This window comes from Hoplias malabaricus, chromosome Y (assembly GCF_029633855.1).
Source record: "Hoplias malabaricus isolate fHopMal1 chromosome Y, fHopMal1.hap1, whole genome shotgun sequence".
In the NCBI taxonomy this organism is placed as follows: domain Eukaryota; kingdom Metazoa; phylum Chordata; class Actinopteri; order Characiformes; family Erythrinidae; genus Hoplias; species Hoplias malabaricus.
Genome location: NC_089820.1, coordinates 51,380,525 through 51,408,482, shown reverse-complemented (window position 1 = coordinate 51,408,482; position 27,958 = coordinate 51,380,525). Strand labels below are relative to the sequence as shown.

The following is a 27,958-nucleotide window of genomic DNA, read 5'->3' as shown; positions in this document are numbered from 1 at the left end:
GAGGAGGAGGTGGTGGAGGAGGAGGAGGTGGGGACTCTTACCGCTTCACCTGCTCGGATTTGTCCTCCTGTAAAACCCCCACGTCTGCGTGGATCCGCGCGGACATCATGTATCCACAGGGCCGGCATCCGGTGAGTGAACCCACCCTCAGAATCAACTCGGTGTAAAGTCAGTGTGAAACCCTCGGCTGCGTCCCAAACCGCACGCAACCACACACACTAAGCACAACGGCAAAATAGTGCCCCGGCATTGGCCGCAGTAACGTGCTACGTTGACTTGAGCACATCTCTCTGTCTTGTAAGGTTACATTGTGAGTATAGTATCCTGTACAGTAGGGCTGGGCAATAGGGTGGTGCTCTGTGGCTATCACGATACATTGATGTTTTCTGAGTATAAACTGACACAACTCTAGTTCCTTAGAAAGCACATTTGGACGTTCAATTTGAATGTACAGCACAATATGTTATAGTTTTACTGTATTATGGAAAATGTGTTTAAAAGCTATTATTTTGTACATTTCAGAAAATAACGTGGTGTTGGATTTTGGACACAATCAAATATATATTTTTTTCTTGATTGACAGTTTATCTATACCCCCCAACCCCCCAAAGTATGCTTCAGCTCTCATATAATTACCCTGTTGACTTGTAATATTCTACAACACAAAATCTTAACCATCACTACAACTATAACACAGTACAACAACGCAAAGTTAGTCTAAGCAGGTCTCTACTCCTAGTCTCTACTCTGTGTTATTTATTCTATTAACACATGTTTAGCTGATTCAACACAGTTTTGTCTGGGTTAAAAGACAGCTCTGTGAAAGGCATTTTTGGTAACAGACCTGAAACATTAAGGGTATGTTAAAATAAGCGAGTTCATAATCATAAAAAGGGCTGTCGTGTCCTGCTGGTGAATGTGGTCTATTGAGAATCTGAGGTAATATGAAGAAAGAGAGAGAAGAGGAGGGTGGGGGGGGAAATCAGGTTGCAGCTTTTTTTTTCCTCCGAGGCCGTTCAGATGCAATGACCCGTCCACGTCTCGGGGAAGAAGGCTGCTGAGTGATGGCGGCGTGTAAAAGTGAGCTCGAGGGAACGGCACGAGCAGCTCAGGCCGCCAATGAAACACAATTTCCCCGAGAATCAGGGAGCATGAAATGTGTTATTGACACCAGCAGCGGTTATTACCATGAGTCATATTCCTCTCACCATCCATGGCAGCCTAATAGAAAAAGGCAGTGTTATTGTTTTGGTGAGAGTGGTATGCCAGGCCATATGTCTAAAGTTGGTGTACGCCCACCCAGTCTACATTTGTTTGTGTGCGGGGGTTTTAAATGAGAATTATATTAAAAATAAAAATTCTTGTAAAGTCAATAAACCCTTCTGTCAGCACTAGCTGCACCTAAAAGTAGTGTAAATCGCTAATTATAACGAATATAATAAACATGGCCACCCCCTCGCATGTAACATTCGTAATAGGTTCATGTGAAATGTTATTTGTGTATTACAGGCACCACACCAGCCTGGTCAGCCCGGCTTCAAATTCACAGTAGCAGAATCCTGTGACCGGATCAAAGACGAGTTTCAGTTCCTGCAAGCTCAGTATCACAGGTAAACACCGCTGACCCCTGTGCGCTGAATGGTTTAAATGAGTGCATATCAATGGCTAGATTCCCAGATCCAGACTGAGCCAAAGCCTGGTCTAGTGGTGAAACACTGTTGGCAGTGCAAGACCATTTCTGAGGAACAGTAATGAAACCACCTGTTAATGTTTGAATATTAAGGTTGCATTTATGAGACAGTAGTTTTTTGTTCTTGTGTAATTTCCCGTGAATGTCCCTGTTGTAAAAAAAAAAAAAGGCTTTCTTTGAATTGAGGTGTATGTATCTCGGGGGTGATAGACTTGCTAAAGATGTTCCTAAACGTTCTCTGTTTTTCATTTGTTTCAGTCTTAAGGTGGAGTATGACAAACTGGCCAATGAGAAGACAGAGATGCAGCGTCACTATGTCATGGTAAGGGCCGGATGTGTTGTGTCCCTATCAGTGTGCTGCTATCTACACCAGGTCCTCATAAACATCAGAGCGTCCAACCAGACATGCAGGCTAATGTTCACTGTTTACTGCCACTGTTTATCACCCTGATGGTGTTTGCCCTAATGGCTCACTAAAAACGTTTGATTAGAGGAGAGTGTGTATTGTGAAATGGCAGCAGGTTTAGATGTCCAGTGCACAGGGAAGTGCGTCAAAATGCTCAGGTTGTTCCAAACTACATTCTGACCTGTTGGCTGTCTGTGTTTAATCCTCTTTATACGTATGGTCATGTGTGCTGCCTGGCAAACTTTCAGGTTCTTCTGTAGCCTACAATAGATTACAGTGAAATGTTTATGTGGGTAGGGCTTAATGTTATTGGGAGCTCAGCTCTTTGGCACACATTCTTTCACAATTAGTTTTAAAATGAAGTGTTCAAGATGGGGAAATATGAAGATAAGTTATTGTCACAATGTGACATACAGACAACACAAATACACCTTTTAAAACAATGCATATTTCATTCTTTACTTGGTTTAGTGGTGTGTAGTATTTGATAAAACCTATAGTTGTTGATAATATTTTATTAATTGGACCATGAAACACTTATCTGTCGTATGTGTTTTGCATTTCAAATAAAATCCCTAGAAGTGTGGTGATATTTTTGCCATATAACCCACCCCCAGCTTTGTGTTTACATGGCTAGAAAGTAAAGATAAAAGAGCATGTGTGATGACCCACACAAAAAACATGCTGCCGTGCAATACAAATGCTCGAATGTAAACAAACCTACTTGCCCCCTGCACTGCTTTTTAATCCTTAATCGATTCCTTAATTGGTCACCGCCCCCTTGTGTGGGTATTTGCTTTCTGGAAACTCCTGAAACAACATGTGAGTGTAGCACGAAAGGAAAGGCAGTTCTTACAGGCTGTGATGTAAGAGGAGGAACCATGTTAACCAGCCTCTCTTATCTTATTTGGACATACTGGGATTGACTTGACATTCCGGTACTTTTGTTAAATATTATTTTTTCGTAGTAAGGAGGGTCAGAGAGATAAAGGGCAGTGCTAGATAAACAGAGCCGATCATAAGGGCCTGGACTGAAGGGGGGGGGGGGGGTGTTATAGTTAGGAGAATCAGCTGATGTTAGTGGTTATGGGTAACGGTCATTCCACTCTAATACAGATCAGACATGGCCAACTCTGGTATAGAGCAGCAGCTGTAATACTGCAGTTTATTTAGAAATGTGTTGCGACGTGAGTGATAAAAGGGAAAGGAAGAACGGTAGATTGCAGAAAGTGTCTGATATGAAAGCTAGTCATAGTCTAACATATTCTCTTGAGTAGTTCGTCACACGGGAGATAAGACCCTGCTAATCAGTGTTGCAGTGTTCAGACTCTCATTTTTTATTACAGTTTTGCCTGAGACAGTTTAGAGCATGTGGTGTTTTATGAGAGAAGTAGTCAATATATTCTATAGATGTTTGTTCATCTTGCATTAATTGGTACATTCTGTTAGCTTAGGATAATCAGGTATGATTGGTTGGTTGGAATTACCGTAAGTGTATGAGATAAAATCACGTAAGTTTTGGCTGAGGACTTTGGACACGTCAGCGGTGTCAGGTGAAACAAGATCAGATTTCACTGTGGTCTCTTTACAAGATGTGGACAACGTATGACACACCGATTAACCAACAGCTTTTGTTTTTGTAAGTACTGTGATTCAAACCGAAAATGACATGGCTTAAACACACCACTTGCATTGATGGTGAAAGACAACGACTGGGGTGTTGTGTACAGTATCAGAATGATCAAGAATTGCGTAATGGGACCTGTGTGTGTGTACAAACTAACCATGATTTGGTACATACAGCAAAAACAGAAAGGTTCCTTTGCCCGTCTGATTTTAGGCGGTCTGTACACTAGCACAGAATTGCAGTGACTTTAAGTGATTGTGCTACACCGCACTAAAGTGCTTCAGTGTATGTTTTCTTTGTGTTTCACATGCTCTTTTAGTTACTGTTTCAGTTAGAGGGGGTGAGATTATCATGGGGGAATGCTGTGTTGTTAACTTCTGCTTGCTGAGTCATGTTTCTTCTCTTGCAGTATTATGAAATGTCCTATGGGCTCAACATTGAAATGCACAAACAGGTATGTGACACTTTCATGACACATTCTTGTTTTTCTTTGTTTTCATAACTGAAGGACAGTAAATTGTAAGCTTGTCAGGTGCTGTGTGCAAGCTTTAATATCATGCCTGATATCTGCTGTTAAAGCTCAGATTAATATAAGCTATATAATGTAGTACTTGTAGAATGCATAAATGAGCTCAGTGAAAACAGTTAGCAGGTAGTGTTTATTCATAGTAGCAGGTAGGAATGTGTAATTATGGGCAAATCCTGCAGCCTGTGGTTAGAAGTGAAATACAGTTTATAAAAGACACCTGAGATCAACACATTTTGGCTTCTGTTTCAATATATTTATTATTATAAAAGGAAAGGAATGGCATTCAAAATAAGTCAACTTGCACACCTACCAACAAGAGTAGCATCCCTCTGTTGGTATGTACTGAAAACCTCCACACAGAAGGAAGTGGAGGCAGCCTGGCAGGCTGACAGTCTAACACATATTGTGCGTTCGTTGTGTTGGGCCTGAATAGGATCTGACTAACATGCAGTGCTCTGGCACAGTGACAGCGCTGCATAAACAAGAGAAAGATCTCAAGAAAAAGAAGAGCAGACATACCGGATAAATCAGAGAACATCTACAGCGTTGAGTAGGATGCACAGCCCTGGAACATGCAAATATTGCATATCAAGGCTTTGCCAGTGACTAATTTCTTAAAGTAAAAGTCACATGTATATGTTTTTAATCGTATGTCCATTCTCTCTCTCTCTCTCTCTCTGGTGGATAATGAGCCCCATTTTTGGTCGATTCCCTTTGAGACTTAACAAAGCTAATGTTATTAGCAAAACAACAGTCATTCTGGAACCCTCTGTATTGCCCATCAGTCACATTGTATGCAATTGGACAATCCTTGTGTTAGTTAATGTCCTGAAAGGTTCTGTCCCTTGCTGAGGGGGCTGGAAGTAAACAGGTTAATTGACTGGCCTGCTTCTGAGCTCCCATTTTGTTTATCAATAACGCTCTGACTGAGTGGTCTCGAGCACATCCATTATTCATACGGGAGTAGCCTCGCTGCCCTTCACCTCATGCTACTGTTGACATCATTCTAATCATAAATCTCAAGTACAAATCTGCTGTGTGATCAGGTTTGCAGATAGTTAGTTTTTAGTTCGTCCTGGTCCAAAATTAAGTCAACAAAGCTAAAACATCAGTGTTCGAAACTTTGTGTACATATCTCTCAATAATACTACCAATATATACATGTTCATGAAATGCCAAAACTGGAACCAAATATACCAAAGTAAACATGACAGACAAGTGTTAAAATTATTTGTGGAAGGTGACAAACATACTTTTATCTAGAAAATGGATTGTTGTACATTGGTAAATATAATAGAAGCAAATATGTTCGAGATTGCACTTCTAGGCTCATTGTGACGGAAAATGTAATGATATAGCAAGAAGATTGCACAGTGTTAACTGGTGAGGTATATGTTTCCATTATGTGTTACCCATGCACTGTAGTTCTAGGGTAAAGCCAAAGAGGGAAAATCAGGCACAAAGCACATCTCTGCTGATTGAATTCTTTTCAGCTAAAGGAAAAAAAAAATCAGTGAAATTTAGATTTTTCACTTTCCTATTCATTTAAATGGAAGCAAAAAAAGAACTCAGCCAGGATAAAGAGCAGTTGAAATAGCTGCAGTCGTGCTTGAACCTACTCTACAAGGGCACTGCATTTGAAGGAAGGAAATCGCAGGTAGTAAAATAAGTGGTATTTCTGTTCTGTGTGTGTGTGTGTGTGTGTGTGTGTGTGCGTGCTCATTCCAGTCTGGTCCAGTTGTCCGTTAGAGCCTGAGGCCGGTTAGGATGGCCAGGCGAGTAGCGGGGCGTCATTAGGGAGGGAGCAGACGGTCGTTAAGGAGGAGGGCAGTGGGGCGAGTGTCAGTATGGGACTTTAATTATCGTGCCTCATTAGGCTGCCCTGCGACGGCGGCTCCCTGCTGGTCCAAAGCACAGAAAACTGTCTTTCTCTCTTTCTCCCCTTTTCTCCTCCTATTTCTAATTTTCTCTCTGTCTCTAGTTATGCTTGGGTGGATGTGTGTGTGTTTGTTTCTAGTTTTTTTTCAGTACCTTCTGCTGGTCAGTACAGCGCTCACCCATAGCCTGCCTCATTAAATAAGGGAATCTTTTTCTGTGTCCTGAGAGGTTGAAGATGAGAGGAGCGTGGGTTCAGATAGAGGAAAGAGAGCGAGGGTGTGAAAGCTTGTTCAGATGAATAATTAATTCAGGATTCCAGGAATTGTTTGCCAAGGTGATGGTCAACTTGTCCATGAGCCAAAATAAACTGACTCAGAACGTGGCAGTCGTCCTTGGTTTTTGAGTGTGTGTGTAGACTGGCTGCAGCAATACACACACGGTCTGTAAATTGTTGTTAGAATTCAAGCAGACATTTCTCAGGCTGTTGACCCACTGACTGGGGGCAGTTACTGGCCACTCCAAGTGTTTCTGCGTCAGTGGAAAAGTGAGAGACGCTCCTAAGCGACAAGGAGACTGCAGTCATTCTCTTAGTTACCTAATTGAAAGCTCACTAATTCGCTAGAGCGATTGTAAAATCGTGTGGCAATGTTCTTTCACGGCGATGGCGTAACTGTGACCTTGCGACGTGTTTGCGTGTGTTTCATTGTGTCAGTACTGTTTCCAAACAACACCTTTAACGAATCTCAAAGGACGACCTCAGCATGTCAAAGGATAGCCTACTTATTTTGCATTTGTAATGATACTTGTTGTAGAGCCTCATTATCTGTTATGAAATACCTGAGTTTAGGCCTTGATGTCAAATAATTAGTGGCTTGTGTCAGCAACGTGTAAAAGCTCCATTAGACGCGCTGCTGCATTATTAGAGACTTGACATTTTCAGGGAACCATTTATTTCCCCGGTATTCATTAAGTTCCCTGGTTTCATTATGAGGACATAGCTCTTGTATAGAAAAGCTAGTGTATGTTGCTATGTGGCTGTCATTTTTAATATAAATATCATGTGATATGTTAACACTGTCAACATAAATTCTAATATTTTCACAAACAATATTTTCAGTTAAAATTTTTAAAAAGTTTCTATGTAATGTTTTTTCAATGTAATAATTGTAGCCCATTTCTATTACAATAATTTTTTTAATGAAGAGCTGAGGCCATTTTATACTCTGTAGATCAGCAAAAACAAGACAAGGCAAGCCTAATTTTGCAAGACTACAATTAGCTGCAAAGCATTTGTTACACAAGTATAACCGAATCCTCAATAATGGAGAGTCAGTCCAAAACACAGTTGGTCCAAAAGACACATCATTCTTCTTAGACGTCCTAAAGTGTAATTTAGACTTGTGGGTAATGTTCTGTGTTTTGCAAATGGCATAAAATATGACATCTGTTATGTTTCATGTAACATGTCATGTGACCTTGCCTAATAGAATAGACAGAGCTTTTCCTCTCAGCCTGAAAATTTACATCATAGCTTTGAAATCACAGGTTGAAAATGTATAATTTGAACAAGTAATTCACAGTTTAACATCATGATATGAAACACAACACATTATAAAACACCGTCTTACATGCTTTGTTAGAATTAGAATAGACTGCAACAGAAAATGTTCATTCTGCTGAGTTTTAAAGTCGATCGACTCAGAGTTAATTTCTTCAAACGTATAATTTGTTCATGAATCAAAACGTTAGTGCTGATGTTTCTGAACCCCAGCATCCTAAAGCTATTTCCTGACATACAAGTATAAACACGATTAAAATCAATGTTAATGAGTGCTTCACAATGATAATACTCTTTTAAAAATAAATTAACACAATCATTACTGTGAATTAGATGGCAAACAAAAATGCCTTGTAAAGTGAGAGTAGCGTGGAGACTGCAGGAAGGCTGTTAGTCACTTAACAGTTAATGTAGTTTGATTATTAACTCTGCATGAAACGTTGCAGTTTATAATGTTAGTCCAATGTTTACTGTTCAGTAGGTTTGAAAATGTGATGTTAAAATACAATACACGACTCTTTCCCGCCTCAGTTGAATAAGTGCTCACCCACACACTGGCACTACTTTTACAGATATGACATTTAAACATAGCATAGGTGGTCTGTGAGCTACCCCACTTGCTCTGGCCGCTCCATGAGCTACTCTGGTATGATTTTAAAAGTGGCTACGACCTGCTTGTTCACCCTTCCTCCAAGCTGGATTCCCTCCTCACCCTCACACATTCACATTTCAACAAGCTAGGTCAGTCAGTCAGGCTCAGATAGCAAAAGCCTCTCCTAAGCCAACCCGCTACATGTCCCAGCAAAAAATAGAAGCACTTGTTTTTATAACAGAAAGTGTTTTGGGTTTAAAAGCAGGGGTGTGTGTCTGTGCGTGTGTGTGTGTGTGTGTGTGTGTGTGTGTAAGTAAAAGGTTTCAGAAGCATCTGGTCCAGCTCTCTGCTACCTGACCCAGGTCTCTGGGGCCGTGGCCCTTGGCCCTGCTCCCAGGAGATCAGTGCTCGGGGAAACACAGACATCAATAAACAGTTAGAGCAGGATTTGCTGCACTTTAACAATGGCCAAGGGAGAGCAGCCATCTTCCCCCACTCACACCCAGCATCATCACTCAATACATCCTTTCTGCCTCCGGCCAGAGGGGATTAGCCTTGGTAGTGTGGGTGGGTTTGTGTGTGTGCGCGCGCATATTTTTTATTTTTTTTTTTGCATGTGACAAGAGTAGTACTGTTTAATAGGAATTGCAAAGAAAAGTGTGTGCTTTTTTTAAAAAGAAATGTCATCTGGTTTGAAGTGCTTTTACATATGTACTTAATGTAACATATGTGGAACGAAACAGCACAAATGTGCACTTATGTGGAAATTGCAGTTGTACTGAATTATTACAGCTTTTGGGGAGTTAGGAAAGGAACTATTGAAGCTTAAGTCTTTCGCTTGATGCCCTTTGAAATGGGTCATTTTGTCTGACATGACTGAATACAGAGAGAGAGAGAGAGAGAGGCAGTGATTCCTTGGTCACTGAGGCTGTTACAGTGGTAACTTACAGGTTTAGTTGTAACAAATACTGTATGTACACTTGTCATAATTTGGCTGTTTCCTCTCAACTTTCTTACTGTGTGTGTGTGTGTGTGTGTGTGTGTGTGTGTGTGTGTGATGAACATTCATTGACTTGTCACAGTCTTGCACTGTTTCAGTCCCTTGTTGTTTTGCCCCATATTTAATCCTCATCAGTGTCTCCCTGCACTCAGCTAATGCCAGTAGCAACAGGCAAATGGCTCCCTGTGTTCCACTGACAGCAGTGTGTGTGTGTGTGTGTGTGTGTGAGAGAGTGCTCTTCACGGGGTGCTAGACAGCTCTGAGCACCTGGAATTGTGAAGCTGAGCAAAAAGCCTCCTCAGTGCTCAAGGGCTCTGTTTTCACAGCCTTAAAGTGACGGCGCCCTATTTTTATCACCCCGCGTGACAGAGCAGCACTAAAAGCTTTCAACACGCTTCGGTAGAAACGGGCGCTACTCACCAGACCCCATCCTCCCTTGCCCTACACCCTGTCCACATAGCTGAGGGCAGAAAAACCCAGCGCTTGGGGAGTGACAGACTGAAGTCATTGCAGCATTCTCACGATACAGTAGATATCCCCTTTACACCCACTGTATATACTTCTCTAAATGATGGAGGAAACTGACCTGACCGTCCAGATATGAGCTTATCATTGCTGCTCGCTAATGTTCAGTTATGATCACAGACTTCGCCCATCAGTTTACGTGATGATTTCACCTTTGGCAAGCATTAAAGAAGGCCAGTATTCATGCAAATATTTTTTGGAACATATTTACATTAAGCATCCTGGTGGAACAGATGACGCTTGTAGAGCGATAGAGCCCCGATCGTAGATGTAGACAGCAGATTTGTGTGTGTGTGTGTGCGCAGTTATGCTATAACTGTTTTTGCATAGCCTCATTTTCCAGTGTAGCTACACAGGAAGTAGGCGGTGTAGCCATGCGTTACTTAACATTCAGTATATGGACTGAAAGTATGATTGTTAATTTTAAGAGCAAAACTTCTTTTTGTGCTCCACATCCAACAATTTGCCAAAAGAATGGTGAAGAAACAACTCTTCAGTTGCTGAGGTGCTTTTGGCTCAGCCATTGGGCTCTGTTGGTCTATGCACCTCCCTGCATTTGACAGGAATATGGACATGGACACACACACACACACACGCACACACACACACACACACACACACACACTTAACCCCCCTTTAAGAGGAGCCGTTGGTCCCCCTTCCCCCCACTGACCCGTTTATCCACATTAATTGGCTGAGTTGATCTGACGGACAGGCTGAAAATCTGGTTTAATGACCCGCCCCTGTGCGCATAATATGATTTTGCTGCCTGCTCTGGTCAAACAGAGCTCCAATTTCCATAATGATCTGAGAGAGAGATAGGGCCAGCTTGGTTGCTGGGGCAACATGGGAGAGTGGCTCAGGAATGGAGGCACTGAAGCTCAAGGGGGTGTAGAGGGGAGGGGTGTGTGTGTGAGAGGGAGGGAGAGAAGGGCAGTGCATGTGTCTGAGAGTAAATGGGGTATTGTATGCGTGTTAGATCATTTTGTTTTGTATAGGGAAACAAAAGTACAATGCATCAAAGTGTATCACCATCTTGTATCATGACTAGCATGTGTTATAGCTTGAGGCTAGGGTATTAGAAAGGGACTCTAGAAAGCACAGTTTGTTTGTTTTTCTCAAATATAGTATGTCGAATGCAACAGTAAATCAAAAAAGTTAATTTTAAGCCATATTTCCTCATATTAATTTGAGATTTGTTTAAAACTCCAGTTACATCTCTGTGTAGGTAGATTTTTTTTTTCCAGGCCTGTATATGCCAGCTTTATGGAGATTTTTTTTCCCAGTTTGTTTATGATTGAGTGGGCAAATCTCAGGCCGACATACACACCCTCCTCCGGCAGTAGGAGCTCCGACTTCACACCACAGGACTAAGCAGCCAGAAATGAACGGAATGTGTCAGAGAAAGAGAGGGACTTCTCCCTCACCTGCTGGGCCATCTGCTCTGTTCTATAATCAATTTGTTCACCACTTCAGTTTTCGTCCGCCCTCTGACACACTCATCTCTCCTTTGCTCTTTTGCCCCTTTCCCAAAGCTCCCCTCTCTAACCCCACTCCTTTTCTTTCTTCCTCAAACCCTCCCACCATCCATCTCTTCCACCTTCCCATTTTATTCCCTGTCCTTGTGTCCATGGTGGCCAGTCTTGGCTCGCTCTCCTGCATGTGGAATATGGGGGGAATTGGAAAATGGTAATTGTTCTGCATTGCCATCATTTATCTCGCAGCCCCAAATCAGCATTAGCATATTTCAGCATCTTAATGAAATAATCTGTCTAGGTAATGAGGGAGAGCTGCAGAGCTGAAACCCAGATGCTTTCTCGCTCTCTCTCTCTCTCTCTCTCTCTCTCGCTCTCTCTCTCTCGCTCGCTCTCTCTCGCGCTCTCTCTCTCTCTCTGCCTCTCTCTCATTGATTCTCCTTCTTCCTCAGGCCAGATGGGCAGCAGGACCCTAGGCCCAGCCAGACATGTTTGGCTTCTTTTCCACTGTTGCCTTTTGGACAGCCACATTAGCCCCAGTGCAGCTTTGGAATGACTCAGTGCAATATTGCAGTACTAGCTTTCATCACGTCTAATGATGCAGTGTGGACTTATCATTATATTGTATTAACTCTACTTGTCAGTCCAAAGGTTTTAACTTAGTCATTAGCAGTTTGAGGCTGATTAGAAGAATTCAGCAGAATTAGGGTGTTGCAGAGGAACTATGTGCAAATGGCAAAAATATGTCAGTGAGATTCTTAAAGACATTTTCTCATGGATTATGTGTAACACAAGTTTTCTGAGTATTATTTATAACAATATATTCATAATGCCATGTGCAATTTTAGTGGAAAATGTGTTTGTGATTTGATCTTCAGTAATATATTTGTTTTCTCATCCCTTCTAGACCGAGATTGCAAAGCGTCTCAACGCAATTCTAGCTCAAATCATGCCTTTTTTGTCACAAGAGGTAAATACACATCATTGATTTTTTTAATTGCATCCTCCTGCCCTGACCAAACACTAACTGTAGCTATATGCAGAGGTTCTAAATCTAGTATGTGTAGCACAGTTACTTCCGTTAGTAATTACAGCTCTATATTTGTCATTGCCCCAGGCTGTATGAGAAATAGTACTGGTCAGCTTACTCTCCATAAGGTAGCATGTGTTAACAGAATTTTCTTTGTCTGTCTCTCCTGCAGCACCAACAGCAGGTAGCCCAGGCTGTTGAGCGTGCTAAACAAGTGACAATGACTGAGCTGAATGCCATCATCGGGGTACGTGGACTTCCCAATCTGCCTCTCACCGTGTGTATACCCCTCTTACTCCTTCATTTGACCAAGGCTGGGGCAAATCTGTACACTGACCTCATGGATCAACCAAAAAAGCAGTTTGTAAAGACGGCCTTGTTGGTTGAATCCATAACAGATTGAATTAGCATTTTTTCTGTTCTATTGCTAAATCTGTATTTGTGCTTGTGACATAAATCTGATCAAATTCAGTTCGGTAAGTTAAATGACATCGTAAGACCTTTTGGAGCCTGTGCTAGTGCAAAAGAGTAAAGGTCATAGCTTATGTTCAGCTCTTTCAGCATGTGCAGATTTGCCTTTGCTATTTATGGTCTATTTTTTTTATTTATGATGTAATGTATTTGACACCATTGTTTTATTTATGTGCCCTCACCAACCTCCTCAGAATTGGTTAACTAGCATCATCTTACGTTTGGTTTAATTTGAAGCCATTGTGTGTGTCTTTTCTGTATTTAGGGTATGTACTTGGTGTAACACTTGAGAACATGCAGGTTTTTAGTATGGATTTATTTTGCACCGTGCAATCACTGCAGCTAATAATGGCTCTTAGCTAAAATGATCTACTGAAGACTCCTGAACACGACTCATGTCTCAGCAATCCAAACTCTCACGATGTGATTTGTGAACATCTGGCTTTTTCTCCATTTGTTTTGTTTCCATCATCACTTTACCCCTAGGATGACTAGGTCAAAACAACAGTGGGTTCATGGTTACAATTATGGGCCTCTGTGTGACTTTTGTTTGTTTGACCCTTTGACTATTTTAGGGTTAAGATGATGATCATGGCTCTCCATAGTTTAGACCAGTGGCTAGAGGAGATGACCATACTGTGATCAGCCTGCTTGGGGCTTGGCTGGCTGCTCGGACTCCCTGAGCAGGGTCAGGGCAGCTGGAGCCAGATATTGGAATTCAATTAAAGCAAATGAGCCAAGACTCTGACCCCCATTTTCAAGGTAATTGCTTCCTCCAATCCAGCTGAATGCAACTGTCCACAGGACTCCGCCATTTAGCAGACGGCCATTCAGCAGAGCAGCTTTGCTTGGGAAGGGGTAGGGCAGGGGGGCTGTAGGAGGGTGGGGAGATTGAGGAGGCGAGGGTGGGTTGGTGGTTGACTTCCGATGGTAGAGCACACACACACCCACACACTCGCACACTCGCCCTCTGTGTCTCCTTGTTATCATGATGGCTGGAAAATGGGGGGAGTCAGTCAAGCAGACACACGCTGCACTGTTGCAGACACACACACACACACACACACACACACACACACACCTGCTGGAAAAACAAGCTTTTATTTGTTTGATAAAAAGATGGCAAAAGATCAATCTATGTGCCTTGAAAGCGGAAAGGGAGGGGTGAAGGGGTCATTAAAGATTCACTGTTAATCGGGAGCCAGCAGTGTTTGGCGCACACACACACACACACACAGAGAGTGAGTGAAGGAAAAAGTGAGGGGGTGAAAAGAAATAGTAAAATTGAGAGGGGAGTGGACAGGAAAGTGGAAGGGCAAAGTAATTGGGGGTGAAAGAGGGAAGAAGAGAGAGAATATCAGCGGGGACAGATATAGAGAAAACACAAGATAGCAATAAACAAGCCTCCTTTTTCTTCATAACATCTGTTACTCTAGCAGTGGGGATGAATGATTAATTGGTTTATATTTAAAATACAATTTCGTAGGCTGCATTCTCACATTTATTTTTAATTATTATTATAGTCCAACTTTTAAGCAAAAATTTAAGACTAGGCTTCTTGGCCAAACAAGTATTATTGATATATAGAACATAATCAAATTCACAGTCTCAATGTTCATCAGAACAATTGCAAATAGATATTCCCCCCCAAATTATTCAGCCCTATCTAGCAGGTCCACTCTGAGAGCTCTGATGGTAAAGGATGTAAATGGTGAAGAACTGTCTATCCGCTTAATGGTTTTCATTATCCAAATAGTGCCTAGGCACTTATTTTGATGGCTTTTGCAATTTAAACGCTGTAAATGTTGACCTTTTTTTCCTTTCAAAAAGGACCAGGTTTGTGACAAATTCATCCTTTGTGTAGGGTTTGGAATTGTCAGCAGTGGATGGATTATGAGATGAAATTGAAGCACAGAGAAGTAGTGATAGGACATAGAAATTTGAGCACTTGGGAATAGCCTCCTGCTGAGAGTAGTCTTAGATCACATGGAGGAATATGACTAAGCAGCAGGTAAATTCACAGAAAGAACTGAAGTAACATGGTTCACTTGGCAGTGTGTGTGTTTTGCTGTTCTCTTTTTGAGAATTTCCAAAAAGTCTACATGTGACAAGGAATGAGTTGTTGTAACCAGCTTTTGGTTCGATAAAACAGATTACTAGAAAGCTCATTGTGATGTTACTCTAGCTGTTATAACCACACAGCAACTAACAGAAAAGCAAATTACAAGAATCAGTGTCCAATGCTAAAAGTGAGCTAATCTGTCTAAAGTTAGCAGGTGCTAGCACTGGCCCTCGTTCATCAGTAACTCTCAAAAACCCGATTCTAACACTTTGTCATCAACAAAGCTTGTGTTCCACTTACAGAAGGTGTGACTCTGGCTATTATAACCATAGCTGTTTAATGCTAAAAATAAACCAATCCAGCCTAACTTAGGAGGTTCTTAGTGTACTTTCAAAAACCTGGTTAGAATACTTTTTCAGACTGCATACACTTGGTACGTTGACAATAGATGGCCTGAAAAACATGTTCTCTTAGAGCTTATGCATTGTAGCCCATGTAAATTGTAAATCCCACACTTATCAGCTGCTCCTCCAAATCCAGGAGGTTAAACCGCCCTGGTTTTGTTATTGCTGTAGACTTTGTTATAATGAGGAACCCCATGCTTACTTTGCATGCTGTTGCTACACATTTGGGTTTCAAATTTAGTTTTCCATGGAAGTCTATGAGCAGAATTGGCCTTGCTCTGATAACACAGGCCTGTTTTACATTTGGTGGTCAATAGGGTGAAAGCTTTATCTTCTGATCTGGTGTCTGGTTCAATCAGCCCACCAAGCGAACGCACCAAAAAAGCTACACTGAAATGTTTCCGCATGCTGCAGTAATAGAGAATTGAACTGTTATTTTAGCTGACTGTTAGAGTGCCTTTCTTCATCTCTCACCTCCATTTGTCCCCCACTTCCACAGCAACAGGCCCATACTCTGTACCCAGCACTGATGGTCAGTGTTAAAAGCACTTGGTCAGTGTGTTCTTATGTGTGGGAAGTGTTGTTTATTTTTTAAATAAATGCTCAGCCGCTAACAAGTGTGTGTGTGTTGGTGGAATGTTTGTGCGAATGTTTTTGAGCAGTAATTTCAGCTTAACACTTTGAACTAATATAGCTCTATTATGTATAATGTAGTTAATTTATTTGTATTGTTATGAAACAGCTTTAATTTTAAAACGCTCAATTTTAGATTTATTTTATTTATTTTTTATTTATTATTATTTTTTAAATCTCAAAAAGGGATCTTAAACGGCTTAACGAAGATAATTTCTTTAATTTTGCATGTGTCTCTCCTGAGCTGATGCTTTGCTGATAAGAAAGCTTTATGATTCTTATGGTGCAGTACTTTCATTAACCACACACAGCACACATTGTCTCTCTCTCTCTCTCTCTCTCTCTCTCTCTTGCTCTCTCTCTCCCCCCCATCATCACTTTTTCTTCCTCTTCTTCCTGCTCGTAAACAGAGATTTTGCCCTGGCCACATTATTGATGTCTGAATTAATGAGAGCTCAGTGTAGCAGTTAATTACACGTTGTTAAAGGAGGCATGGGCTTTACTTTAACACAGCACAGTAGCTGTAGGTTTTGGACATCCACTAATGTGCCTGTGAGCTGGAAAGCAACTCTTTAAGGGTTGTGGTCACTTTATACCATTTTTATGGAGAGACATTCATGCTCAGATTTAGTTATGAATAACCATGTGTGTGGGTTTTCTAAATTACAATAAATGTTTATGGTAGGATCATTTTAAAGCTGCTTACATCAACTTTTATTGTGTTCATTTTAATTTGTTTGTTTTTAATGCACTGAGAGGCCACTGCTACTAACTATCACTAACACGATAAACAAAACCTACGATTGTGGGTTCCGGATTGAGGGAGGCCTACAAGTAGAAGGAATGTAGCATTTCCGCAGGTGTGTGTCACAACTTGCAAAGACACCGGAACACACAAATACAGGCTCAGATGTTAAATGATCTGAGAACGAGTGGCCCGTGTGTTTGTGTAGACATGCACTTGTGTCAGGACTGTCCTGCTTTGATCCAGACACTAATAGAAGTGTGAGGGTGCTAATATCCCAGTGCGTGTTTGTGTGCACATATGCTTGCGTGTATGATAATCCCTATTCCACCACCAGCATTTGGTGTCTCTGTGTCTTTTCCTGCCGACCCACTTGGGGTTCTGTCTGTTTTGTGTATTTTCACAGCAGCAGCAGCTCCAGGCTCAGCACCTCTCTCATGCGGCCCACGGACCTCCCGTCCAGCTGCCCCCCCACCCCTCGGGCCTGCAGCCCCCCGGCATCCCTCCGGTCACAGGCTCCAGCTCTGGACTGCTGGCACTAGGAGCTCTGGGCAGTCAAGCACACCTACCAGTTAAAGATGAGAAGAACCATCATGATCTTGAGCACAGAGGTACACAAGCATGTAGTACACATGTCCATTTTTCTTGGCTGTTTCAATAAAAGGGAATACCACAGATCTTTTGTAGAAGGCTGTAGCTCACATGTAAATGTTATTTGGAGTGTTTCAGTGCACGTTTAAATTGAGAGAAACTTTAGCAGAAATTATTTGAAGCAGTAGCTTCAAAAAGGCTGGAGTTAGGAATTGCTGTTCCATCACCGCTTCCCCCTATTTCTCCAATTTATCTATTTAAAGAAACAAGGTTTTCTTAAGATGATTGGATAATTGAATACACCCAGTTCCAGCCTTGTTTTATTCCTATTTAATAGGTCTGTGTGCACTTACATTCAGGTTTCCTAGTCACATAAAGACTGTTCGAATGGAGAAGGACATGTTCTTATGTAGTCTTTTATTTTCTCTCCCTTTTCTTTGCTTTTGATTCCTGCCATCCTCTACGGCTGTCGCTGGTGTGAACGCAGACCGGGAGTCGAGCACGGTGAGTGGCAGCGAGGGCGTCTGCTTGACATTGACTTTGAGCCACACTGTTTGCTGATGGGGGCTCTTTGTGCAGCATTAGAGAGCCGAGGCCTGCCGGGAGAGGGCCCGGCTGCATTACTGCACACTAAGCCCTTTTAAATAAAGTAATGAAAGGGAAATGGAGTCTGCAGTTTAATCCCGCTCCGCCTTTAATCCAGGTGAAAAATGAGCGGCGGCACAGGCCAGGGATTAGCAGCTCTATAATTTCATCACAATTAAAAAAGACTTTGACTCTGTGTCTTAAAGGATTTGTCCTCTGCACTAGCCCAATGTATCCCCCATCCACCCCCTTCTCATTCTGGCTCGTCTCCACCCCGCTGTCGCTGTTAGAGACTGGTCTTAGCCAGTCTCAGCCCTTTCCTCCTTTCATATGTTCTTTTTTTGTGTTTTGTTCTCTCTCTCTCTCTCTCTCTCTCTCTCTCTCTCTCTCTCACCCCCTTATCATCTGATCCTTCCCTTCTGCCCTTATCTGTTCCATATCCTCCAAATGCCTGTTTGTGTTCTCTTTTTCCAGTAAGCTGGCTACGACTAAAGCCTCTGACTGTGTGTGTTGAATGGGTGCAGTCATGTCTGCAGAAATCAGAGCCTGTTGCTGATTAGCGCTTAGCGCTGTGGCAGCCATTCCGCTCTACGGCTGTCTGGTCTTCCGCTTGTCACGGGTCATCTGATAGGGCAGCTCCAACTTCGCTTATTGAGTGATGTTAAGCCTCCCTTAAAAGGGCAGCCAATTAAACCAACTACGGAGCAGCAATCCCGTACACATACACATAGACACTTCCTTCATCTCGTGCTTTCGATCTGTTTATTACTTGAGGATTAAGATAAGGAAGAAACAGAAGCGGAGATGGACCTGTCTGACAAAGGACACATTGAAGCGAGTGTGTTGGCCGGCGCTGTGGTGCGGTCGAACCGGTCAGTGCTGGACCGCCTTTTGTTTCACCCCCCCAAGAGAGCAAAGATTTTTTTTTTCCTCTCCAGTGCTTGGAGAACACTTCCCCTAGCCCAGCCACATCCTTCTTTTCTTCCTTCTCTCTCTCTCTCTCTCTCTCTCTGGATGAATAGGAGGCTGTCAGGCAAAGAGAGCTTGGGCTTGGCACAGTGATTTTGGCCCTGGCATGTGTGCCCTGGCATGGCTTTTCTCTCTGTGTCTCTCTCATTCTGGCTCTAAGAGGATGCTATCCTGCCCAGGCATGCCCACAGAGGCAATGCCACTCAATGCCCAGCCTACATCGCTGCCAATTCCTTTTTTTTTTGGGTCCCCATCTCTCCCTGTTCATCTAGTTCTGTCTGATTGCTCACTACTGAGCCACTGTGTTCTCTCATGTGTGTCTCTCTCCAGACAGCCAGCTTCAGTCTAAGTGCCTCATTCACCGCCCACCTCCTAGTTCACTCACTTTGTCTTCCTCCTCCCCTGCCTTCGTGGCTTTTTTATTTTTTGTGGTGGAAACCCACCAAGAGCAATAAATGGAGTGAGTGGTCTTGGCAGAGGGCCGAGGAGCATGGGCAACAGAGTCTCCCCCTGCTGCCTCCTTGTTCGGCCCTGCTTAGTGTAGAGAAAGGTTAACCGTTGGCTTGTGTTTTTGGTTTTGGGGTGATTTTGAGCAGGGTGCCAGAGGATAGGAAAACAAGCTGTCCTCTGGCTGGTTAACTCTCAGGGAGGGAGGACATTGATTCTGGTCAGCTTGTTTGTGTTTCGCTCCATTTCACCCCTTCTTCCTCCCCTGTTTCCCTCCTCCGTGTCTACTAGAGGTGGGCAATTTGACAGTATTTTACTGTTGTCATGGAAATTTCATAGACTATTGCCCGTACCAAATCATTATTTGGATAATTTTTTTGTACTTAGGGTAGCACCTTAATGTGAAATGTTGAATTACAATCTTTGTTTTGAATAAATATATTTGAGATTTTATGGCAGTTTTCTCAGTGTGACTGTAGAACGTCTACCGCATTTGTCTTTCTTAGCATATTGTGATACAATACTTATTTCCATGTTGCCCAACCCTACCATCATTCTGCACCTCCGGATAACTTTCCTCCCAAAGCGGCTGTCCAGTTGGCTTGATGTGGTTGGATAAGGCTCCATGCCACTTGCCCAGGACTGTAGGGTTAGGCCAGGCTGTTTGAAGTGCAATGTGGTTGGCCTGGTCTGGGAGCTCCTCTCTTCAGCTCCAGTTTGCTCAGCTGTCCTGTCTGCTTTGCTTCACTGGGCCTGGGTTCTCTAGAACCCCAAACACACACACATACACACAGAGCTTCTCTCTGGCTGCCAGGCCAGCGCTGATCTAACACGGTGCGGAGCTTAACCCTCTGCTCCAGCCATGTTTACTTTCGACAAGGGCTGGATTTACACACATGCCTTGTTCAAAGTCCCTGGGTGGCCCCAAGTCGCCTCTGATATTTGTGTTAGGGCTATTGAGAGCCCTGTCTGTCCAAGGCTTTACTGGCTCTTTACAACTCCAGACCAGGCTGGTGTGATAAAGAGGTTCCTGCTTCGGTTTATATTAAATGGATCTTCTTTTCTAATCCTTCAGTTTTGGGCTGTGTTATACATTGAATGATTAGGAAACAAAGAATATATGCCACACAATGTCTTGACACATCAATTGTTTATTTCATTCCTGCAGAACAACTCTGTGTCACCATCAGACAGTCTGAGGGCAAGCGAGAAACACAGAGGCTCGTCTGACTATAGTCTGGATCCAAAGAAACGCAAAATGGAAGAGAAGGACAACATGAGCAGATATGTAAGTATGCAATGTCATGCCAAATATTAGTAATGTATAAGATTAAATTCTTATTGGACGTAGGAATTGGAATGTTGGGATTGGAATGAATGAATTAATTATTTTTGTCTCAAAATTATTTCTGTCTTTCATTACAGGACAGCGATGGTGATAAAAGTGATGACCTGGTTGTTGATGTATCAAATGAGGTACCTTTTCATACATATGTTTCACATAAACATTGTTTGTGTGTGTATGTTTGCCTATATGTTTTTTTTTTTTCCCTCTTCATTCCAGTCCTTCAGCAGTATCCCTTCTGTGACCATAGCTTTATCTGTCCCATGACTGTGGGTATTTGTTCCTTTTCCTGGATCCCACCACCTGGTTTCACTAATGAGCTCTCCCCCTGAACAAGGAAATGAACCTGATTAGTGAAATCAGATGTTTCGGTGCCAGGTTGAAGACTCAAATGCTTCAAAGGCTTGCACGCTTTTCTTTTTGTATTTCTGGTCCAGGGAAAACACATGGCCTTTTAAGATTGTCTACATCTTAACCTTCCTTTCTGCAGGATCCAGCTACTCCACGGGTCAGTCCTGCACACTCTCCTCCAGAAAATGGCCTGGACAAGGCTCGTGCGCTGAAGAAAGATGCCCCTAATAGCCCAGCCTCTGTGGCTTCATCTGGGAGCACCCCATCCTCCAAAGCCAAGGATCACCCACATGTAAGAACTAGGCTGTAATATTGGCAGTACTGTTGGTTTGTAATAACAATTAATTGTGGTATTAATAGACCCCCAACTTGCTGAATAATTCTGATATATTGCACTGGTTTGACAGTCAGTCTGGAAGTACATCAGTTATAGCTTGTGTCTTTGATTTCCGTCCAGTGTTTCATTGCTCTTAAAGTAGTTGTTAGAGACTGAAAGGACTGGAAAGAGTGACATTAAAGAAAATGGCAAAGTTGAATTGGGTTTCTCCTCCTTTGATTAGCTGGCAAGTTCTCTCTCACTCTCTCCCTCCCTCAGAATTTCACAGTTTGCATTTTTTTTTAGCTTGACTATTTTCTTATTCTGTTTTCTCATATAGAATGACAAATCCTCAACCCCAGGCTTGAAGTCCAATACACCAACCCCACGTAATGACGCACCTACACCAGGAACCAGCACCACACCTGGTCTCAGGCCCATCCCAGGAAAGCCCCTCGGCATGGAGGCATTGGGTAAGATCATTAGTGCAAAGATATTTGAATTTTTAATATAAAACAAGTTGTGGATACTTTGGTTTTGCTTTGTGTGTGTTTTACCTTGAGGGCTATTTCAGCATTACTTGAATTAAACTATAATAATGTTCATTCTAGTACATATTTTTCTTGCTTCTGTTAACATTAATATGTGTAAAGTAGTGATTTTTATACATAAATATCTATGTTTTAATTGGGGGCATGTCTAACTGCTTTAGTTAATTATTTACCTTGTGTCTGTCTCTCTTCTCATCCCAGCAGCTCCTGCCCTAAGGACTCCACTGTCCTATGCAGCCCCATTTGCCATGATGGGTCACCACCCAGAGATGAACGGTTCCTTGACCAGTCCAGGAGTATACGGCCTACACATTTCTCCTCAAATGAGCGCAGCTTATGGCCGATCGCCCATGGTGAGAATAATTTACTGATTTGATATAGCCTTGCAGTTGCTTGTATGTGTGCTGTGTCTGGCAGGATGTGTAGTAGCTCAGCTAATGGTGGCTTGGAAGAGGGTGTGAAAACAGGCTTGAGGCAGAGAAAAGTGGTGCCTGCTTGTTTCAACAAGCCTTTCTGTAGTGACAGGAGAGGAGCTGGAGTGGGGATACAAGCTGTGGCCTACTGTTAATGTGTGTGTGTGTGTTTTTTATAGCCAGGGTTTGATCCACATCCTCACATGCGGGCTCCTGTTCTCCCAACATCCATCTCTGGAGGAAAACCGTGAGTACTTGGTTTTTAAATGTTGTTAATGTGGGTGTAATCTATTTGTACATAATATGCATATATGTTTTCTCTTGAATGCCCCCAAATTAGTGGATTACTGCAAAAAGGTGTTATGTTTATTAGCTTATTAAATCATAGTAACAGATGAAGAATAAAAACATGCACCAAACATAGTTTTTCAGATATTTAGTGTAGAAAATAAAAGCTAAAAGCTGTGTTATCTAGTTCAAAGTATAGCCTTTGAAACAGAACCTGTTAAAAACAGACTTTTTTTTCCTCCCTGAGCAGAGCATACTCCTTCCATGTGAGCGCAGACGGCCAGATGCAGCCAGTGCCATTTCCTCCAGACGCACTGATTGGCCCGGGCATTCCTCGCCACGCTCGCCAGATCAACACACTGAGCCACGGAGAGGTGGTCTGCGCCGTGACCATCAGCAACCCCACCCGCCATGTCTACACTGGAGGCAAGGGCTGTGTAAAGATCTGGGACATCAGCCAGCCTGGCAGCAAGAGCCCAGTGTCTCAGCTTGACTGCCTGGTAAAGATCTGAGCTCACTGAACTCTTCAACTTGTACTTAGTATTAAATAGAGACGTAGTATTATCAGGTTTTTGGAACGGTAACAAAGTCAGCACCTTGTTGTGAATAATGTAAATATTTATTTATAAATGTATTTATGTTTAAATAAGTATTACGTAGTTTTGCCCAAACTAACAGTGACCTTCATGCTTGGACATGGAGAATACAACTTGTAATCTTCAGTCCTATCAGTTATTGGAGCTTTAGTTTCTTCTGTCCATCCCTGCTCCTAACCATCTATCAGTCATTTAACTTGCTTATTGATATATTGATGCAAGGGAGAGGGGGTCTTTGAATGAGTAGTAATCTTGATGTTATTCTTGAGTTTAATTGACCATAATTCCTCTATTATCCTCTTTAGAGAGTGGAACTATTTAGAGAATAGTTCTCTTGAGTGTTAAAGACTTCTGTTTCTCCACACCGGAGAGGAAGGGCAGTGTGGATTTGATGAGCTGTTCAGTGGCCATCATAAAGTGATTTAATTTGTCTGAAAGCTCCCAGTTATCGATCTGCCCTGGCGAGAGATCCAACCCTCTGCTGTTAATCTGAAAATGTGCTGCATCCTATCTGGAACTGCAACCAGAAACCTTTTAAAAGCTCCCTTCCACTCCCCCTCCCACACGCACCCCCAGTGTGCACTCTTCTGCAACCTCTTATCAGCCTTTTCTCCTTCTCCATTAACCTTCATAATCACAGCACTGAGAGGGTAGGGTGAGAGAAGAAAGGAGTGGAGGCCGACGGCTCGCTTGAAGCCGCACCATTTTGTTTTTACCTCCTCTGAAGCAGCGATTATTGTGGGGAGTAGAGAAGGAGACGCATTACAAAAGACTGGGAGGGGAAAATTATATTAAATTACAAGCTATTCTCAGAAAATATGGAAAGAAAAATTTCCTCAGGGTACTCGAACAATTCCTCCTTTGCAAAAATAGCTTCTTTTTTTTTTTTCTTCAATTTCTCTCAACTCGCTCTCCGTCTCTCTCAATCTCGTCTTTAGAACAGGGATAATTACATCCGTTCGTGTAAGCTGCTCCCCGACGGCCGTACTCTGATCGTGGGCGGTGAGGCTAGCACTCTGACGATCTGGGACCTGGCCTCTCAGACGCCACGCATCAAGGCAGAGCTGACCTCCTCTGCCCCTGCTTGCTACGCACTGGCCATCAGCCCGGACGCCAAAGTGTGTTTCTCCTGCTGCAGTGATGGAAACATTGCTGTATGGGACCTCCACAACCAGACCCTTGTCAGGTAGGCAGAGATCAGAGCATCTTATTTTAAAGTAATAGTTTACATCTGTTAATTTAAACATAGCCACTCATTTTCTCCTTTAGTTTCATTGTGCAGAATTCATGCCTCAGCACACAAATGATCAAAATAATATAATTCCCTCAGAGAGCATTGTGTCTTGAATTGTGTATTATTTATGAGATCTTGAAACTGAAAAGAACTTGTGGTCCTGCAGGCAATTCCAGGGGCACACAGATGGAGCGAGCTGTATAGACATCTCTCATGATGGCACAAAGTTGTGGACAGGAGGGCTGGACAACACTGTCCGCTCCTGGGACCTGAGAGAAGGACGACAGCTCCAGCAGCATGATTTCACCTCACAGGTAAGACAAACAGACGCAAGTGGGGCAGAAAAGGGTTAATATTAAATATGTAGTGCTTACATAAATAGTGCTAGGTGAGATGACCCAACTGATTCATAAGACATTAGTATTGTTATATATTCAGACTGAATCTAATACCTTGGGCATTTAATTGGGCTTAAACTTTTCAACCTCTGAGTCCACACTGAATGTAATACCTGACCCTGCTGTGGTATGCTTTGAGAATAACCATTTGTTTTTCATCTCCAGATTTTCTCTCTGGGCTACTGTCCGACAGGCGAGTGGCTGGCTGTGGGGATGGAGAGCAGTAATGTGGAAGTTCTTCACCACACCAAACCAGACAAGTACCAGCTCCACCTGCATGAGAGCTGTGTGCTATCCCTTAAATTTGCCTACTGCGGTAAGACTTCGTATGGGGAAACTGTGATGAATCTCTTTTCCGTGGGGCTTCTGTTTTGCGTTACCACACACTTCACTTCACTTGATTCAACATGAATTTATAGAACGTTTTAGGCCAGAACTTATCCCAGAACTGTCAGTAGTGATGTCTCTGGCATTGGGCAGATTTGTTCATTTGAACGTTTGGTTTTTATCATGACCACTGTGAAAAATTCTGACTCTACGTTCCTTCCAAACAAAACATTTCACATCAAAACACTCAATGTCTTGGGTTGGGGGTTACTGTTCTGTATGGGTTTAGAACGTGGCTCAGCCAGTACAAATCTAGAAATGGAAATGTGTTTTTTTATCAAATATTTTACTTTTAAAAAAACAAATTGGAAGAATTCTCTTAATTTAGCTCGAGTCAACATGAAATCATATGGTTTTTCTTTATCATTGATCTCTGGTGCTACTGATGTAGTCCCATATCAGACAGATGCTGCACTGAATCAAATGCCACCTCACCTTGGCTCTGTCCTTGTCCATTAGAGTGTGTATTTTCCTTCAGAACAGGTGTGTGTATACTTGTGATTTTTTTTTTCCCCTGCACTGAATGTCAATGTATTTCTTTTGCTGTAAAGGTAAATGGTTCGTGAGCACAGGGAAGGACAATCTGCTGAATGCCTGGAGGACTCCCTATGGCGCCAGCATTTTCCAGGTACGTCAGTCAATATCTTGGGTTTCTGCTGTTCTCCCACGCATAGCATTACGTGCTCAGAATGAGCTCCAGTCCAGAAGGGCAAAGTGAAGCCTCTAACAGGAGACTCCCCCTGCATCTCTTCCGCCTTTGAGCTGCAGAGCCAAGCTCTGATGGGGCAGTGATTGATGTGGTCTTTACATGCAGCTGTGCAGTCAGGGATGGTAATTTGAATGCTTTTAACTTGCTGACTGGGAGGAGTACAGATGATGATGATGATGATCTCAGTGACGTGAATGTGAGGTTGAAAGTCTAAGCCATCAGACTGTTTTTCTTTGGCCATACTTAGAAGGTTGGCATTTGCAATGTCTCTCATCTTTCAAAAATAATAATAATAAAGGAAACTTTTGAGTTTTAGAGGAATAGAATAGAGGAATTTCTGGTTTGACTCTGGCAATCTGGGCCAACCTCTGAAGGTCGTGAGGAAGTTGATAATGATCGTTTTTTTCCCTCCGTTTCTCTCCACAGTCAAAGGAGTCCTCGTCAGTCCTGAGCTGTGACATTTCTGCTGATGACAAATACATCGTGACAGGATCCGGTGACAAGAAGGCCACAGTTTATGAAGTAATCTACTAAAGGGAGGAGTAATCCACTAGATCAGACAACTTGTGACTGGAGCCCCTATTTTTTTTTTGGCCTTGTTAGGAGTGGAATTGGGTCGAACACAGCCCCTTCCCTTTCCTCCAAAGACCTCCAAACAGGAAACAACAATGGGGTTACATTCGTCAACTCGGAATAAGTAACTGATGTGTTTGATAGATTTTCGTTTGACTGGAGCAGCGCTGTTCCAGGGCCTTTTGGAGAGATGTTCCGGTCGGTGTATCTGAGGATCTCTCTCCTGGACGGCACTAAAGAAGTACATATTTTCTTGCCTTTTACTTTCTGTCTGCTCATGAGATTCGCAGGGTGTGTGCCTACTCTTCCCTTTATTTTGTCCCTTTTTTTTTCCCTTTTCTTTAACAAAAAGCAAATGATCTGTGATGCAACATGAAGCAGTGCTTCATTTTTAGCCTCCTGCTCCCTGGACAACTTGTGAAAAGTGTATATATGGAGTAATAAAACATTTTATAAATATATATGATTATATGTATATATATTTCCTTGTCCTGGTAAACTTGTGATGGGTTTATTTGTCCTCATGTCCTCGATGCTTGATAAATGTAGACTAGGACCTACTTTTTTAAGACAGATTTGTCTTTTTTTTTTTTTGTTTTTGATTTTTGTAAGTGCACTCTCTGGGTTGCTAGTTGACTGGGGGTGAGTCCCTCAGGCAGTGTGTAAAGAGGACATTTGAAAACTTGGTCAGAGAGGCCTGGACATTGCTGTTTGGCAACCGTGGATGCAGAACTTTGGGCATTGTGGATAGTTCTATGGACAAATGCCAAATAGTGTTGAACTCTGCCAAGTTCTGGACAGCAACCAGAGAAATGTGGGGAGATGTTTGTAAATTAAAACCAATATTAAACTTTGAGAATTAACTAACTGTACTGGTTGTCTGTGCGCTTTACCCTATGCTGTGACTTGTTGGTGTGGGGAAGGGGAGGGCTAGAAGACTGGGGTCACTGTCAGACTACCAGAATGGATGGATCTCTGACTACCACCGACGAAATGAGTGGATTATAACTCTACGACAAAGAGGATCTGTGGAAAACTGCGGAACCTGGCTCTTGTTTTGTTTTTAAAAGCCGATGGTTGGAATACCAGAAGTGAAAGTAGGATCAGTGAAGAGTGCAGGTTTATTTTGACCTTGCCGTGCCACTTTTTTACATCAAGAGCCTTTTTACAACCTGCTCTTGACTTCGCTGAGGTGGAGGAGCTAAACCATGCGGTTCTGTGTTTGAGTGGGAGAGAGCGACTTTGAAAACTGATCCCGATGTGTAAGTATGGAAAGCGTTTCCACAGTGGGCTCCTGAGCTAAACACCACAAACAAACCTGAATCCTGCTGTCTTTTGCCTGGCACAATCCTTACAACTTCACACCAAAGTATGTTGCAAACTTGTCAGCACTGAATGTGTACAGCTATCAATGATCCAATAAACTTTTTCTTGTAGAAAACGATGTTGCCTTCATAGTAAACAATTTGTCAGGTACTTGTGAATCGTTCTTGAAGCTGGTGGACAGTTGTTTTGCAAATAGTACAGGAATCCACACTGAAAAAGTCAATCCAGTGAAATTCTTGCACAGTTTAAATATT

General features: G+C 42.5%; 1 protein-coding gene across 7 annotated transcripts; it reads left to right on the top strand.

The window, feature by feature from the left end:
- Positions 1 to 9: 9 nt before the first annotated feature.
- On the top strand, positions 10 to 27,793 carry LOC136677781 (transducin-like enhancer protein 3-B). Of its 7 annotated transcripts, none has more exons than XM_066655413.1 (20): positions 10 to 131; positions 1,510 to 1,610; positions 1,949 to 2,012; positions 4,133 to 4,177; positions 12,188 to 12,250; positions 12,483 to 12,557; positions 17,035 to 17,236; positions 17,704 to 17,720; positions 20,386 to 20,505; positions 20,643 to 20,693; positions 21,053 to 21,205; positions 21,570 to 21,702; positions 21,985 to 22,133; positions 22,373 to 22,440; positions 22,732 to 22,981; positions 24,016 to 24,263; positions 24,478 to 24,625; positions 24,875 to 25,025; positions 25,648 to 25,724; positions 26,232 to 27,793. In XM_066655413.1, exons 1-20 carry the CDS (start codon positions 108 to 110, stop codon positions 26,337 to 26,339), a joined length of 2,247 nt encoding a protein of 748 aa, XP_066511510.1. In that variant the 5' UTR covers positions 10 to 107; the 3' UTR covers positions 26,340 to 27,793. The 7 variants fall into 7 exon arrangements, with proteins under 7 accessions (XP_066511510.1, XP_066511509.1, XP_066511508.1 ...); XM_066655412.1 differs by having other exon boundaries at positions 21,982 to 22,133; XM_066655411.1 differs by having other exon boundaries at positions 17,032 to 17,236.
- Positions 27,794 to 27,958: the final 165 nt, after the last annotated feature.

What these genes read in the sequence shown, in the direction of transcription:
- LOC136677781 (XM_066655406.1), top strand. Translation starts at nt 108, where the DNA reads ATGTATCCACAGGGCCGGCATCCG. An exon ending in TGCAGCGTCACTATGTCATG is followed by an intron (nt 2,013 to 4,132) that starts GTAAGGGCCGGA and finishes CTTCTCTTGCAG; the next exon opens with TATTATGAAATGTCCTATGG. An exon ending in CACAACCAGACCCTTGTCAG is followed by an intron (nt 24,264 to 24,477) that starts GTAGGCAGAGAT and finishes GTGGTCCTGCAG; the next exon opens with GCAATTCCAGGGGCACACAG.